This window comes from Meriones unguiculatus, chromosome 20 (assembly GCF_030254825.1).
Source record: "Meriones unguiculatus strain TT.TT164.6M chromosome 20, Bangor_MerUng_6.1, whole genome shotgun sequence".
Lineage (NCBI taxonomy): Eukaryota > Metazoa > Chordata > Mammalia > Rodentia > Muridae > Meriones > Meriones unguiculatus.
In genome coordinates this window covers 39,819,431-39,836,332 of record NC_083367.1, presented here as the reverse complement: position 1 = coordinate 39,836,332, position 16,902 = coordinate 39,819,431, and the positions used below count along the sequence as shown (strand labels likewise).

The 16,902-nt window shown below is 41.5% G+C and overlaps 1 protein-coding gene across 5 annotated transcripts in view; it reads left to right on the top strand.

Moving 5' to 3' along the window:
• The window catches only part of Dse (dermatan sulfate epimerase), a 55,193-nt gene that overhangs the window by 10,217 nt on the left and 28,074 nt on the right, over positions 1-16,902 (top strand). For 3 of the 5 annotated variants that reach the window (XM_021651219.2, XM_060373661.1, XM_021651218.2), the window contains exon 2: positions 14,868-15,336. The exons of 1 other annotated variant lie outside the window; for it this stretch is intronic. In XM_021651219.2, the coding sequence (XP_021506894.2) occupies positions 14,921-15,336 (416 nt within the window). In that variant the 5' untranslated portion in view covers positions 14,868-14,920. Of the gene's footprint in view, positions 1-14,867; positions 15,337-16,902 lie in introns of those variants that run through there. One more of the 5 variants, XM_060373662.1, reaches the window with a different exon arrangement.

Genomic DNA, 16,902 nt, shown 5'->3' with positions numbered 1-16,902 from the left:
ACTGGAGACCCTAACACATTACTGTCCTTTTTATAGGTGACAAAGGGAGAGCTGGATGCTTTTGGAAAGGGGCAAAATAGGAAATGTCAGTGGGTTTACTAAGTTGTCCGTAGGCGATGAATAAGCAGGTCAGTTTGCAGCTGTTCAGTAAGAGAAGTTGCTTCCTCCTAGCTCGTGGTTAAGGATTGAGGTTCTTTAAGCCACTGAGGAAGCTGGAAATATCTCTCAAACAATAAAGTTACTTGTGAAGATTAAAGAGTACATGTAGGCAAATGGCAATTTTAAACAATGGAAGTGGAGACACTCCCAGAGTCACTTAGAGAACCAAAGTGTCCCCCTGGAATTGAAGTGGCCAGTTCCAGCTTGCTTGTGGATTGGAAGAAGGTGACATTTGTCTTTGATGCAAGAGCAGGATGGGAATAGGTGTCAGGGAAAGAGTCAGTTTCTTCATAGAACTGTCCATTTGAAAGGATGCGAATGGTCCTTTGTCCCATTTCCCTCTCTCCATTTAACTGAGGCTGTTAACTACCCTCTATATATTTGAGACAAGACATGAGAAGAGTTTGAAAAGGGGAGTCTTCTGCAACACAGTCAGAGAGAATTTCTTCAGGTTTGATCAAAAGAAGTAGCTGGGGGAAGCTACTATGAGTAGAGGTAGGATCAAAAGGGTAGCATGAAAGTTTGGGTAGATGAGTTTACAGAAGAGATTAAGACTAAGAGGAATAAACATTGTCAGAATAGAAAGCTAATGACATTGAAAAGGAGGGCTGCCTTATTAAGATGAGGTTACAGACACCAAGGCCAACATTCCTAACCTTGTATACACCCATCTATATCTATATCTATCTCTCTCTCTATATATAGATATATGTATACATATATCTATATATATTTCAACATTTGGCTGTTTTCAGCTCTAAGTTGGACTGTTTCTCTTCCTCTTCCCTGTCTGCCCTCTTCCTTTGATTCCCCCTTCTACTTCCTCTTCGAGTCATAACTTTTTGGTAAGTACCTACTGGGAACCTTGTTCATATTATCACACATCTCAGCCCTGTGGTGTGGGCATGCCAATCACTGCCTTATAGACAAGGAACTGAGTTGGAATATAGAGCATGTTTTTGTCCTGGACATCTGGGTCATTCATTTATCCCTTCTACATTCCTTTGTTGCCTCAAAACTGATAATAACATAGCACAATCCAATGACAAGGCAGGAGAAATGGTACAGAGGAAGAATTCTGTACTTGAAAAAGCTAGCCCTTCCTGAATTTAAACCTTAAGAATAGTAACACTAATAATGCTTCTATACCAAACAATTAAATAATGGTAATTATCACTGGAAATAGGGTTAAAAAGACTGACTTTAAATTTCGAAGTAGAATAATGTAAATAAAAATGATTATGCCAAAATCATTCAACAGAGAGCCCTTTAAAAGGCATTGGGCTGTATTAAACCTATGTAATGGGTAGGTGTTTTAGTGGTTTTTAAAAAGACTGGAGGAGACTCATGAAAACACTCTGTAGGATGTGGGGAAACAAGAGACATTACAGAAGGGAACTGTGCCCCTGGGCACACCATGCCCATTGTTGACGGTGTGGAGAGGCTGAAGGGTAAAGCCAGCCACAATGCAGCCTGGGGTGGACTCAGTGGGATGATTGGGAAGCCCCTGTATGACTCCAACTCTAGTGAAGTCTGGTGATCGCCCCGAGTAACCCTGGAGACTCCAGCATTGGGGTACAAGTGGTTTGTTTTGATAGTCAGAGATTTTTATTGCTTCTTTCTTTAGAGCTCTCATTAAGTAGCTGTAGAGTTATATAGTTATCTTTGAGTGTTTAAAGGCTTACATCTTGACACACCAATTAAAATTTATCTGTTCAGTAAATTGTTGCTAAGTGTTTCCTAAATGCTAAGCACTTTATCCCCCAGTTTCAGTCATGCTTGCCTCCTTGCTGACTCTAATGGACCTCCTCTACCCACCCCACGACAATCTAATAACATGTGAAGGTGCCCCGGGAGGGCTTCAAATAGTGCAGTGCTTAATCTGATCGGAATCACTATGCTGATGAACTATGTTGAGAACAATTGTGAGAGGGAAGAATTAAGCTGTTGCAGGTGAACCACTGGGTGGGCCGGGCTATTACAGCAATGGTGAAAGAGCCAACAGATTTTGCTGCCAGTATAGTTATAAAAAGGAAGGTATGAACCAGGCACAGTGATGCATGCCTGTAATCACAGCACTCAGGGAGGCAGAAGCAGGCAGATCTCTGTGAGTTCAAGGCCAGTGTGGTCTACAGAGTGAGTCCAGGACAGCCAAGACTATAGAGAAACCCTGTCTCAAAACAAAAAGAAAAACAAAACGAAACAACAACAACAAAAGGAAGGTATGAACTGAACTAAAGGGCATTTGACCTGAATTCCCAGCAGAATTGGTTGGAGTAGCATATGAGATGAGGGATGTCCGAGAAGGTAGTGCTGTCTTTGGGTTAATTACATGAATATATGGTATTCGGAGTTTGATTATGATTCACAATTGGGTATTTGCAAAAACCCAGGGATTTTGAGATTCAGAAAACTATAATCTGGAAGACAAAACTGGAAATGAAACTTAAGTTCATGTAAAAAAATATATAAGAATATAAAAAGACAGCAAAAGAGGCAAATTTATTATTGACTACTGACAAAAATGGAGGCGTGCTTGAGATGGCTTAGAGGATAAAGGTGAACCAGGGACCCACATACTGGAAGGGGAGATCTGACTCCCTCAGGTTATCTACTGATCTCCACATTCACCTCGTGGTGTGTGCTGCTCCCCCCAGTACAGAAATAACAATAAGTAAGCTTTAAAGACCTTCTAATGTCAAAGTATTGGAGCAAGATGCTCGTAACTTTAGTGCAAATAATTCCACCAAAGGGAGAAAAAAAAAACGTGATGTGAATTTGGAGGTCCCTATAGCACCATTCAACTTAGTGGCTCATTAAATGGACAGTGAAATTATGATAATCATAGTTTTGTTTACCATAACCAGTAGGTAGACATGATTGAGCAGAGGGAAAAGGCATACAGAGCCAAATTCACAGAGAAGCCAGGGACAAACTCCAGGTGTTCCCTGGGACAGCACGAAGGGTTGCTGGCTGGGGAAGGGGGGGCTTCCTACTGGAGTCTAATCATCTGTGCATGCAACACCTGTATGCTGTTGCCAGCTCCTCAGACTCCACCCCTCACCCCACACCCCCTTGCAGCACAGATATCTGATCAAACTAATATCTTTCAAACACTAAACTAAAAAAAAATAAAAAATAAAATAAAAAAATAAACAAACCTTATCAGGGAGAATAATCCAGGATCAGAGAGCTGCCTCCCATGGGCTTCTCACAGGTCAGGCCTAAAGTCTGTCTTCCATCCAGATTGTGTGAGGTTTGAACAGTTAGGGCCTGGGGATTTAGCCCTTTCCTGAATAGTCTGATAGGCCATTTTTTTGGTTGTTGGCTGATAAATTGGCAGATCTCGAAAGAGATTCAGACATGCATATCCCAATTTTACAGCATTTCAAGACATGTGCAGCAAAATTCGTGAGTGAACCAGAACTTACATAAGAGAGGTTAGATGTGTTTCACAACATTTCCCATAAAAATCTGTTATAGATGGAGGTTATGACTCATCCATAGAGTATTGGAAACTCTAGAAGAAGGGAAAACTGACCTGCAAGTATGTGCGGTGGCTGGATTCAGGGAAGAGGCCAGAAGATGGGGACGCCATCTGGAAGTTGATGATTAGTCCTGGGACAGAGTTGGCATCAGGGATCTTTTCTTTTTTTGACAAAGTAGAACAAGGTTGAATGTAAAACTGGGTGTAGAAGATCCAAGCAAGGAATGAATTGAGGGCGATTTCAAATAACCAGAGTGAGAAAGTGTGATAAGCGAGTTTTGAATGGAAGGTGGATTTAGTTTTAGTTAATGTATGTTTTCTTTGATAGACAGTAAAAAATATTTTTTTCATTAAATATAACAGCTCTAAAAAAAGTCAATCTCTCTCTCTCTCTTTCTCTCTCCCTTTCTCTTTCTCTTTGGGTCAGGGTCTCTCTCTCTCTCTCTCTCTCTCTCTCTCTCTCTCTCTGTCTCTCTCTCTAGCCCTGGCTAGCCACAAGCTCACAGAGATACTCCTGACTCTATTTGTGACTAGAACTGCTGTTTTCCCAGTTAGGGTAAATGTAGGTACATTTTGGCACTTTTTTTTTTCTTTTTCTATAAGCTGTGATTGGTGAAGTAGCATTAGATTTGAAAACCTCCTTTTCCCTTGGATGTATTTAGTTATTAGAACATGTTGTCCCAAACTTGTCAACGAGCACTTGAACAGGAAGAACTCTTTTGGATTCAAATGTTTTATATCCGTTAAAATATTTAGTTAGGTCCTTGAAGAAACTGGACATTTTTGATAAACAGCGGACTGTACCTATTTTGGGAGTAAAGTTTTGCAAGTGCTTACTTCCTCATGCGGTCACGGTGCACTTCCTGCAGTTTGGCTGACTTTGATATTCTCCTAGAGAAGATAATGGCTGCTAACATTCACTGAGCACTTTCTGAATCCTGCACGTCCTTTGTTGTTTATCTGTTTTGTTTTGAGACAGGGTTTCTCTGTGTAGCCCTGGCTGTCCTGGAACTAGACCAGGCTGTCCTTGAACTCACAGAGATCCTCCTGCCTCTCTTTCCCTAGTTAGACGATTAGAAGTGTGAGCCACCAAGCCCAGCTCCTATGCATTCTTTTAGTGCTTTAAATATATCAGCCAATTAAAAGCTACCCAGACACCTTGTGAGCAAGATGCCGTTATTTTAAACAGGAACATAGCTAAGGATATGGCGACATTAGGGCTCAAACCCAGAAGTCTGCTCTAACTTGGACCCTCAGATGGCTTAGAACTTGCTTATGTTAAAACACCATAGAATAAGCAGTTTATAGATATTATTTCATTTAATTTCTCAACCAATTAAGGAGTCAAGATAGAATTTTTTAGCACATTTTAAATGGAGGAGGTCTAGATAGTTTGTCTGAAACAAGTCGTATTGGCCCCTATGAGGGCTCTCTCAGCTTCTTCTCTGCCTTTGTGAATCTGTGATAGGGAGGGAGTTTGTTTATTTTGTTTTGTTGAGACAGGGTTTCTTTGTGTAGTCTTGGATCCTGGACTTGATTTGTAGACCAGGCTGGCCTTGAACTCAGAGAGATCCACCTGCCTCTGCTGGGATTATAGGCATGAGCCACCACATCTGGTGGGGAGGCAGTTTTAACTGTAGTTTTCTGGAGTATTTTATGGCTTCTTTAAACTGATATTGAAACTGTACGTCTCAAATTTAGCCGTTGGCTTCATTATCATTGTCTTTTCTGCCCTTTATTTTCAGTCCATCATGCCATGAGATTGCATCCATGAGATAGATGCCACTATTGCTGAGAAATCCAGAGCTAGCCCTTTAAACGCTTCTACAAACTCTTTTGTTGCTATTTATAGTACTTTAGAAAAAAAGAGAGAGAGAGATTGTGAATTTTCTTGTGTGGCTAGGAACAAGTTGGCTTAAACAAGTTGCTTTGGATGAAGGGAGAATGCCTGTTTGTCTTGATTGCTGTCAAGTAATGCAACTACTGCAGATTACAAAACCCCAGAAATGTTTATTTCTTCGCTTTTTGTCCTTCCATTCTTTGGTATAGGCTGTCTTAATGATTTTTCTAAGTGCTGTGACAAAGTGCCCAAGAAAGACTACTGCAGGGAGGAAGGGTTCATTTGGCTCATGGTATGAAGGCACACAGTCCATTCTGAGTGGGAAGACATAGTGGCCAGAGAGCAGCTCGGGCTGCACTGGTAGGAGCCTGAGCCAGCTCATCGCACTGTGTGCACATTTGGGGAGCAGAGAGAGATGGGTGCTGGTGCTTGGCCCTCTTTCTTTTTTTTCCCCTTTTATTCAGCCTAGGACCTACGGTAGAGGCTGAGGACATCCAGGGTCAGTTCCTGCCTCCTCACTTAAACCTTTTTGAAACACTTTGTAGACACAACCAGGAATGCTTTTCTGTGATTATTCAAAATCTGTGCATGTAAGAAGATTGGGTATCATAATAGGTATAGTTTTGTTGTTTATTCATGTGCTCAATGGCTACCATATAGTTCTGAGTTTAGTAGCTGCTTGGTGTGTAGCAGAATGAACTGAATTATATACCATTTTTATTCTTACTGTGGAAAAGGAGTTGATATCTCAGTTCTGGGTAACAGTACATTGAAATGTTAAGTAATAATTGTGACTTTTTAAAGATTCAGGATATAGGCATATATTTTGTCATATACATTTTCAGTTTATTCTGTCTGTAATAATCATATCTAAAATTATAAAAAATAATTTTGGCTCTTCTATTGCAAGGTCACTCCTAAGAAAGTCAGTTAAAACTGTATAGTATACCAGTCAGAAGATCATGTGAGACTGGTAAATAAACTAGAATTTACTTCTGGTGTTTCTTGACTGGTCTTAAAATTGTATAGTCCCAACAATTTCACATTCATCCTTTTTGTAAGTAAAATTCAACGCCCCAGTAGTGTCATTGCTGCCTGTGTTCTCCTACCCCAGCCTTGACCTTTTTGCCACCAGAAAAATGATACAGATTTTGCTTGCTTTCCACATTTTAAGTGGTAAGCACTCTTTGAAAGGCTGAGTCTTTCATTTTATCTAATTCGTAATTGTTAGTCATTGCTGGTGGGAATGCAAACTTGTACAACCACTTTGGAAATCAATCTGGCGCTTTCTCAGACAATTAGGAATAGTGCTTCCTCAAGATCCAGCTATACATTCCTAGGCATATATCCAAAAGATGCTCAAGTACACAAGGACATTTGCTCACCCATGTTTGTAGCATCTTTATTCGAATAGCCAGAACCTGGAAACAACCCAGATGTCCCTCAATTGAGGAATGGATACAGAAATTGTGGTACTTTTACACAATGGAATACTACTCAGCAATTAAAAACGAGGAAATCATGAAATTTGCAGGCGAATGGTGGGACCTAGAAACAATCATCCTGAGTGAGGTATCCTAAAGGCAGAAAGACACGCATGGTATATACTCACTTATATAGACCTATAAGTGAAATCTTTACTGAAATCTATACACCTAAAGAAGATAAACTAGAAAGAGGACCCGGGGTAAGATGATCAATCCTCACTTAGAAAGACAAATGGGATGGACATTGGACGTAGGAGAAAACAAGGACAGGAGCCTACCACAGAGGGCCTCTGAAAGACTCTACCTAGCAGTTTATCAAAGCAGATATTAAGACTCATAACCAAACATTCGGCAGAGTGCAGGGAATCATATGAAAGAAGGTAGAGTTAGTAAGACCTGGAGAGGACAGGAGCTCCACAAGGACCAAATATATCTGGGCACAGGGGTCTTTGGAGAGACTGTTTCTCCAACCAAGGACCATGTATGGATATAACCTAGAACCCTTGCTTAGGTGTAGTCCATGGTAGCTCAGTATTCAAGTGGGTCCCTTAGTAAGGGGAACAGGACTATTTCTGACATGAACTCAATGGCGAGCTCTTTGATCCCTACCCCCCCCCCCCCCCAAGGGAGGAGCAGCCCTGCTAGGTCACAGAAAAGGACATTGCAGCCAGTCCTGAAGAGACCTGATAAGCTAGGGTCAGATGGAAGGGGAGGAGGTCCTCTCCTATCAGTGGAATTGGAAAGGGGTAGGGAAGAGATGAGGGAGGGAATGAGGGAGGGGGCTACAGCTGGGATACAAAGTGAGTAACCTGTGACTAATGGATGTGTGTGCATGTATATGTGGGAGAGCACAAACATGAGTGTGCTCATCTGTGTGTGCACATGTGGGAGCTAGAGTTTTTCTTGGGGACATTTCTATCTCTCCATCGTGTTTATTCATTCGTTTGCTTGTTTGTAGACACAGTCTCTCACTGAACCTGGAGCTTACCATTTTGGTGAGGCCATCTGGGCAGCAAGCTCTAGGACCTCCCAGTGTCCACCCTCTAAGTGCTGTGGTTACAGGCACACACCGCCATGAGTACCTCCCATTCAAACTTACTTTATGTGTGCAGAGGAACCACTTTTACTCACTCAGCCATCTTCCCAGCTTCGAGACCTGGACCTTCACAGTTCTTCACTTTATATCATAGGTACCAGCCTGCCTTCTACAACTAAATCTTACATTCATCTCGGTAGCTATGGAGTCACCTTCTCAGGTGGTCTCTGGACAAATAAATGGGTGAGAGAGCCTTCAGATTTACACCGGAAAAAACTTTGAAGCATAATCTAGAAGGATTCCGAGCCTCACACAAGAAAGTTGATAGAGGAGAGTGAACTTGAAGTTATGTTTTGAAAACACGTGGTACCTGTGTGAGAAGCAAGCAGGAGGTGGGGATAGGAATGCTTTTTGATTGCAAAAGGCTGTTATTATAACACAAACTGAAGCATCTCTTTTAAGTGATGATGTCAAACACCATTATCACCTTTAGTATGGTTTTGCTGTGTGGCCTCAGGGTTATAATTACTCCTTCAATAGCATGTGAAAATTCTAGAGGGTTCCATATGCCCTCACTTTGTACTGTGGATTTTTTGGTGTGAGAATGGCTTTGGGTAAAGGTATATTTCATTTTCCTCTTAAATAAGGAATAAGAAGTCTGCTTGGTGAAAGGAGCTTTCAGGTTGACTAAGAGCTTGAAGTTTTGAAGTTTTTCTTTTCTGTCAGACTCCATGGGCTTCACATGCTGGGGAAAATAATTGCAGGGATGGTTATGTAGCACTCAAACCATGTTTTCTTAGGATTTGACATAGTTAAGAGTGAGAGTAGATTTATTTCACTACAAAACTTTACCAGGCATTTAAGGTTTTATTTGATGTTGAGGATTTGTTTTTCAGAAATTATTTTAATTATTCATTTACTAAAACTAAATTTTAAAAAAGTGACATGAACTTTAAAAGTGTGTTCATGCCTTTAATTAAAATAAGTGTAAAAGGAGGATCCAGGAGATGACAGTAAGAGGTCCTCTGGGCATGTGGAAGGAGGTTTTTGTCTTATGGGTCATGCCCGGAAAGGTAGGTAGAAGAATGGACATCTCTGTTTGGCATGGGTTAGGGCTCTCCATCTGGTCCATCATCGCTGTCCTGGAGGCTTATTTAAGATGTACCAAGAGAGGGAACTTGGAAGAGATGGAAATGTGAGCAAAGCAGGGGCTGACCGCTACCTTCCTCAGTGCCTACCATTTCTAGGGAAGGGGCTGTAACAGACAAGGCTGTCTGCCCATGGATAGTCTGGCTAACTTTTTGCCTCATGTAGAAATGGACACACCTGCGCAGGATGCAGCGAACCATTCCACTCATGAACTAATTCCTGGGCTCCCCCACCCTTTGTTTGTGCAAACCAGAGCAGAGCAGCTGCTGTAGGCAGAGCACGGTGGGTTTGGGTAGCAGGTGCTGTGAGGGAATGTACATGCTGCTCATTTCTGCTTTAAAAATCGTCCTGATAACCAGGAAGGCGTCAGTGAGAGAAATGCTAGCAGAGCAGCTTCCTTCCAAGTACTTTAAAAATAGAGATCCTGACTGGCCACCGAACCTTAGGCCCTTCTTGTTTTTGCTCTGTTTAATTCTTTAGTTGCCTGGCGGGTATCTTATCATTTTACTCCCTGTGCATTTCCTTTGAAGCCAGAAACATTTCCCAATCTGCTGGATAGAGTTTAGAAAGTCAGCATTATTCCTTTACTTAAATACATAGATGGGGGCTGATAAAACATTAGTTAATACCTCATTTCCCAAAACTATGAGTCAAGAGTGTGGCAGAGACAGCAAGTGTCACCACAGCATTCATGTACCCCTTCCATAACATAAATGTGTTACTGGAAAGTAGCTTCCCAGCAGTAATGTATTTCCCAGCCACTGTTGTATCATTGAGCCTGTGTTTTGAAAGAATCTAGTAAAAAAAATAATAATAACACATTTACTTTATATACACCAAGATTTACTTGTTTTGAAAATTAATCAAACTCAGGTTATGGTCTATTTATCTGTTATTTACTTTCTGGGAGGCAAAAAAATGCTAGAAACACCCAAGAGTTAAATGGTTTTCTCCCCCATTTAACTCTTAATGATGTGCCAGCTATGAATGAGGCACCGAAGACTTGGGAGCATTGGGCACCATTCTTGTTAAGTGTGGGGCAAGCCTTATGGTATTGCCCTAGCTCTAGCCAGTTAACAACTTTGATTCTCATTTTTTGCCTGTGAAATTTGAAGATGCAGATTCTTTCCTATATTTCATTGATATGTTAATATCGTCTTAAGTGAGAGAAACTTTTCATTTATTTAAAATAAATACTTGTTGAACTCTCCTTCCTAGCAAGGTTCTAAGCTAAGTACATCACTTGCATTTGATTTCCCCAGGAAATAGGTACCTTCTGTAAAGGAGAAATGGAGGCTTTTTGAGAGCAAAAGTCTCGAAACAAGCAGACAACACAAATCCAGGTTCCATACTGTCAATCATTACGCTGTGTTGCTAAGATCTGGCACCTAACAGGGTTTCTAAGCCATCTTCATTTGCGCCATGTTTTACTTTCTTTGGGGCTGTTTTTCTGCTCTGTCTGCTATACCGGTGCATTTTCCAAAGCGTGAGGAGTTACAAGGGCTTTTGTGGTGCCATGTGCTTCATTCTATATATGGCCCTAGTTTGTGCACTGGTTTGATGTTCACATCTCTCCAAGACATTCTTTCTGTGCTTTATGTAAAGCTAGCAAAAGTGAAACTTCTAAATTTGAATGCTTAAAAAGAAATCTATTTGGTTGAGGGGGGGAAAAGCCTTGGTTTAGGATTTGAATTCTAGTTCTGCTTCTGGGATGTATTCAGTTTCCAGGCAGACAAAGCTTCTTTGCCACATTGTTATGGTAATACTGAAGATCAGAAATCCGAAAGGCATTTAGATCCCAGCGCCACAGTTTCTGGATTAGCAGTCATAACAGCTGTTGTGGATTATTGGCTCCAGAATTAAGCAGAATAATTTTGGCCTGTGTGGCATTCTGAAGATCTGCTTACAATAATTATAACTGGCTTGGCTCAAGAATAAACCTGACCGAGGGTTGCAGCTGGTGGCTGGCATAGAAGTGCTATCTGAAGTATCTTGTATCAACAGTGATTCTTAAATTACTACAGTGTATCCACTGATTAAGTAAAATCTTAGGAATGTTTTAGTGATGTGTAGTGTGGGAAAGAAAGCTGAATTCTGCAAGTTTGTGTGCCACGTAGAGAGGAGGGAAGAAAATCAGGAGAAATGAGGCTCATGGGATCCTCCAGAAACTCCCTGGGGATTGACGTCTGAGTAAGCTATGTATTAACAGAGTGAGTGTGTGTCTAGTCATTTTGCCAAATGAAAATGCCACGTTCCTGACCGAGACCAGAGATTCCAGTGAGCTGGCATTCTGCTGCTTCTGCCACAGTGAACTAGGGTGGGGATTGCTTGAGAGATAGGCTCTGTGCATTGCAGGATGGGTGGAGGAGAGGAGGATAGGAGGAAGAGAGTAAGGGAAAGGTGGAGGTGATGTTGCTAAACTCATCAGCCTTTCATAGCCATTGTCTGAACACTCTCCGTGTCTCCTAAGCTGTTCATTAAGGTACCACAGTTATCACAAACCACAATCATCATCTTTTCTGTTCATCTTTGTGGACATGATTGTGTGAGTGAGTGTGTGTTTAACTTTGAGACTTGAATATATATCCCAGGTGTGCGGTGGTAATTACAGCTTTTCCTAATGTCTTCTGAAGTAAGTACATGAAATTGGTCTACAGCATGCCTACTTTGTGCCTACTTTAAATTGTCTTCAAAAATGCTCCTTTCCTTTAGTTGGAAAGTGTGCACACAGGGTGGAAAGTCGGTGGAGAAATCAAAGGCTGGAAATGGGATTCTGTTTGGGAGACTTTGGGAGACCTTTACAGTTGATGAATGGAACCAGGTATCTCTGTAGGTTAAAGGCAAGTTTGAGGTAGACTTCAGTTTCATTTTAAAACATCACATTTAGGTTACTGAGGTTTCTAGACCTTCTGGGTGTTTTCTCCCATTACTTTCCTGGCAGAGATTTTTCTTTTTTTTTTTCTTTCTCTCTCTCTTTCTTTTTCTGGAAAGTTTTAAACTTGCCTTGGCTTCATGTAAGGAAGAACAGGATTTCTTCTTGCTCATTTTAGTGGGTAGACTTTACCACCTCCCAAGATGGAATTCAGTTCCACGTGGTGTCAGTGAGTGTTCAGGCACCTTATGCCTGAACAGAGCTCAGTGCTAAGCTCTGAGCGTGCAAGAGCACACTGTCGGCGCCTGGGAGACTTGAAGTATAGACAGCTGAACCCAGCTAGTGTGTTGGTTTGTGCCAAGCCCAGGAGAAATTGTGGGTAGGTAAAGGAAGGTCTTGCTAGCAGGGAGGGCTATGGGAACCCAGCACAATGAATGAGACATTAGCAAGACAACTTGTAATTTGTGGCGGGCAAAAGCTCGTTGCTCCAGGCCACTTGCTCCTTAGCCTGTCTCTGCCGATGATGAGTGTTCTACAGAATGTCTGTGTGTTCTGCACTGGCCTGAGTGATTTTTCCAACAGGTTTTAAAGTGTGGTAAATCCTCACCTTTCTTTTATGCCCTCTCATGAATGCCAAGCAGTAACTGAGGAACCTTCCAAAATAGTTGGCAGAAGGAGATGGTGTTCAGAGTCTTGATGGGGTTCTGTTTCTGGGACCTCCTTTATCGTTTAGGACCATGCAGGCAAGTTCTGAGTAACTGGAGACAGGGAGGCAGAAGGAGGCCTGGGATCATAGGGTGAGTTTGGGTAAGCAAGGTACATCCACCCCACAGCCTCTCAAGACTCCAGAATGGCCTCTACAGTCTCAGTGACTGCCTGGATAGGAAGGCGATACTGGGTGTGCGGAGGGAAAGGAGAAATAGCAAATAAAACATACCAGGCATTTTGGGAATGCTTGTACAAAAACTGAGCTGAAAAAGATCTTGATCTCTCATAGTCTTCCTATATCTCCCCAGTAGCCTGAGTCACCCCATTCCTGCTGTACCACCACAATAAAGACGCCTGCCTGCCTTTGAGACTACTGTAGATGTCCTCACCAGGGTGTCCGAATACCCGCTGTGCTAATTGAACTGATGACAGCATCCTGTCTTAGACTTGTGAAAGTTCATACACATCCACCGCAATTTTAAAAGAAATGCTAGCAGAATTTTTCTCTTGAGAGAAGCAAAAGTCCCCTTGGGGGACTGAGCGTCCTTTCACACCAGCTGCCTGGGTGTCGACACAGACCACACCCTCCTCATATAAGCACAGAGGACTATTTCTTTTGGCTGGGTTTCTGACCTTGAAGGATCAAGCCAGCTGCCTTGAAGCTTTTGGTACTAGACACAATACAGGCAGAGTCCAAGAGTTATTTCTCTTTTATATATTTGACTTAATATGACCGTTAATTTTTTTTATTCATCAGAAATTCTGTACTTGAAACTAAAATGTGTTACCAAACCACTGCCATTAGATTTTTCTCATATATATTTATATCTAAGTACATTTAAGAATAAAAGCTATCAGAATAATATAATAGCCACAAGTAATGCCACACTCTGCTTCTTGGGAGAATGGAGCAACTTGAGAATGTGGATTGAATTTGGTGTCGACTTTTTATTTTTCTCTCATCTGTCTGGGATGATGCCTTTTTTTTCCCTTGGAAAAATCACTTGGGTTCACCATCAACTTTTTCGTTTAATAATTAAAAACCACTGTTCTTTATTTATATAAAACTTTTTTCTGGTCTGCTTTCTATAACCTTTCCCCTCATAAGAATTTTAGGAATTCTCTGACTTTTCTCTGAGGGATTTTATGCCTGCTTTATCCCAGATGTGGGACATGGACAATGCTGAGGGTTTGTGTATGTTTCTGCCTTTATATGTTCGCTTCCACTTGAGGCTAGTTCTTTTAACTAGTGCACAAATATGCCACTGTGAGAGAAAAGAGCTATAAAGAAAAACAACTAGATAAGATAATATGTAAGCCTGCTTTAAATTTCTAACTTACTGAACGACACCAAAACCCTATATGCGAAATGAAAAAGCATACAGTGGTTTCAAGTACTAAGGGGAAAGAAAGTACATTCACTAGCCATCCATTCTTTCAATGCTGGGATTTTTTTTTCCCCCGGGGGTCTGGATGAAGGCATGCCAGCTTGCCAGCCACAGAGCCCTGAGTCTGGCCTTCATGGAGAATTAACATCAGCCCAGGGAGCTATTGGCAGATCCTTCTGTCTTCTCTGGCCCACCTTCTGCTCCTGCAAACAGGAGCTCTACTCACACTGTTTTGTCTTCATAGGTCCCCACAGATGTGTTGATCCCAGTGCCTGATTCAGAGCATAAAATGTAAGAAAGAGGCATGTCGTTGCAGTGAAAGAGGCTGGATTAAGAAACACAGACATTTTTTTATAATGTCTTCTCAGATTTCCAGAAGACAGTTTACCACCAACTTTTGGTTATTGTGGTTTGGGTATTAATGTTTAAAATTCTATAAACATCTCAGTTTTTCTGCATGATAATTTATGAGAAAGACATCATATTTTCTCCCACCCTCCTTTCTCCATAAGTCCTACATTTGTACTTTCGCAATGGATACTGCCTGTTAGAGCAGCTTGGGTCCGTACAATCAGACCTTGCCGAGTTCCAGTTAAGTTTCTGCCTACTTCAGCTTTTTGTTGCATCTTACGAGATTCACACACTTGAATGTTTATTCCTTATAGAAAGTGAAACAGATGCCTGTCTGCTCTGCTTTCATCAGGCATGACTGACATATGCTGTCCTCCGTGTCTCATGTAGGATCGTTCGAAGATGGTTTGGCTGCCTTGGCGATCTGGAGATCTGATGCCACGATGAGGACTCACACACGGGGGGCCCCCAGTGTGTTTTTCATATATCTGCTTTGCTCTGTGTCAGCCCACGTCAGTGACGAGAACCCGGAAGTCATGATTCCCTTCACTAATGCCAACTATGACAGCCATCCGATGCTGTACTTCTCCAGGACGGAGGTGCCAGAGCTCCAGCTGAGGGCTGCCGGCTCCCATGAGCACATTGCTGCTCGGCTCACAGAGGCTGTACACACCATGCTGTCCAACCCCTTGGAGTACCTCCCTCCCTGGGATCCCAAGGAGTACAGTGCCCGCTGGAATGAGATCTATGGAAACAACCTGGGTGCCTTGGCAATGTTCTGTGTGCTGTATCCTGAGAACATTGAAGCCCGAGAAATGGCCAAAGACTACATGGAAAGGATGGCAGCGCAGCCTAGTTGGTAGATTTTTGTCTTTTCCTTCCTCCTGTATTAACCCTGACACGTAGAGAGAAATGATTCCACTTCTAGGGATCTAGCTGAGTTGGTAGCTTGATTGCCTCTCTTGCGCGGATGGAGCACTGGGTAAGCCAGGCGTGGTGGTACACAATCTTAATCCAGCACAGGAGACGAGCTAGGACGGTGGGAGGCTGAAGATCTTTTTCAGTTGCATACAGAGTGTGCATTTTGATATTTGAGCTTCTGTCTCAAATTTAAAAGAAAAAAGAAAAAGGAAGGAAGAAAGAAAGAAAACTTTTTGGTTATAATCCTGCTGGATTACTCTGATATATGCTCTTCCTTGGAGCAAAACACCACCATGTGATACATAACAGGTCCTTATTATTTGGTCGTAGGTCTTGATTGACAGCCTTCTGCCAGGGCTGAAATGTTTTTGCCTATAAGGCATTTCAGCCAGTTAACGTTTATGTGCATTTTGTAATAACAAGGAGATAAAAGCCATTGTGATGGGATTGACTTGCAGTTTATAGACAAGATTCCATTTGATAAGCAGCAGAGTGGACAACCCCATGGGAAAGCTACTGCTACAGTGAACATGGGTGAAGAGTTCTCACCGTGTCATAGTTTACTTTCAGGAGTTTAAGATTCAAGAACAAACTTCCTGTCTCCTTTTGGTTAGTGTGGATTTGCTTATAATTTATGTTTCTATCTGCCTTTAAAAAGATAAGGTTTGAATTGACTAAACCTGAGATTCTGTAGATTTTTTTTTCTGATCGCTTGCTTAATATACATTCACAGGTCGGTTTCTGAAAATGCTTACAAATTGTGTGAAACATCATCTTAAAACTATACAAGTTGCCACTTGTCATAGGCCTGGAGAGGACTGGTTTTAAATACTTAGGGATATCTGTAGCACTAACATGGTACTCATATTTTATGTGAGATACATCTTAGTGTCACAAAGGTGAAGAGTAGCAATTTGCAGCCCTATGATAATGTCTGGCTGCTCTTAGTGCACATGATTGTACAAGAACTGGCAATAAGACATTATCAGAGTGGAATCTGTAAAATTGTTAAATACATGTAGTTATTCTGAAGCTTACGATATTTTAGAGCCTTTTCATGTGGCTTGTCACAAGCATAGCACTGTGCACATGTGTCATGTTTGCTGACCTAGACTTGCATTCATCAGATCGCATTCTACTTCTGATGCCAAGAAAGAAAATTATGTATGAAAACATGCCTGATATTTGAGCAGCAAAATGGCATTACCAAACATTACCATAACTTAACATTATACTAGGTAGAAAAAAAAACAATCCGTTTTTGTCTGTGTTTGCTCTCTTATAGCCTGTTTGTTTTACAGTTAGGTGGATTTTGGTAGATGATAATGCTCATGAAAATATCCCAGAGAAACAGTTACTGCTAAAAAAGCCTGTTTCGTCCCACGAAAGACTGAACTAAAAAAAAAAAAAAAAATGCCTTTGTAATGAATTTTTTTTAAGCACAAGGTTAGGAAAAATTGTACAATACCAGTACAATTTCATTAGCAAGCACATCTGGGCATAT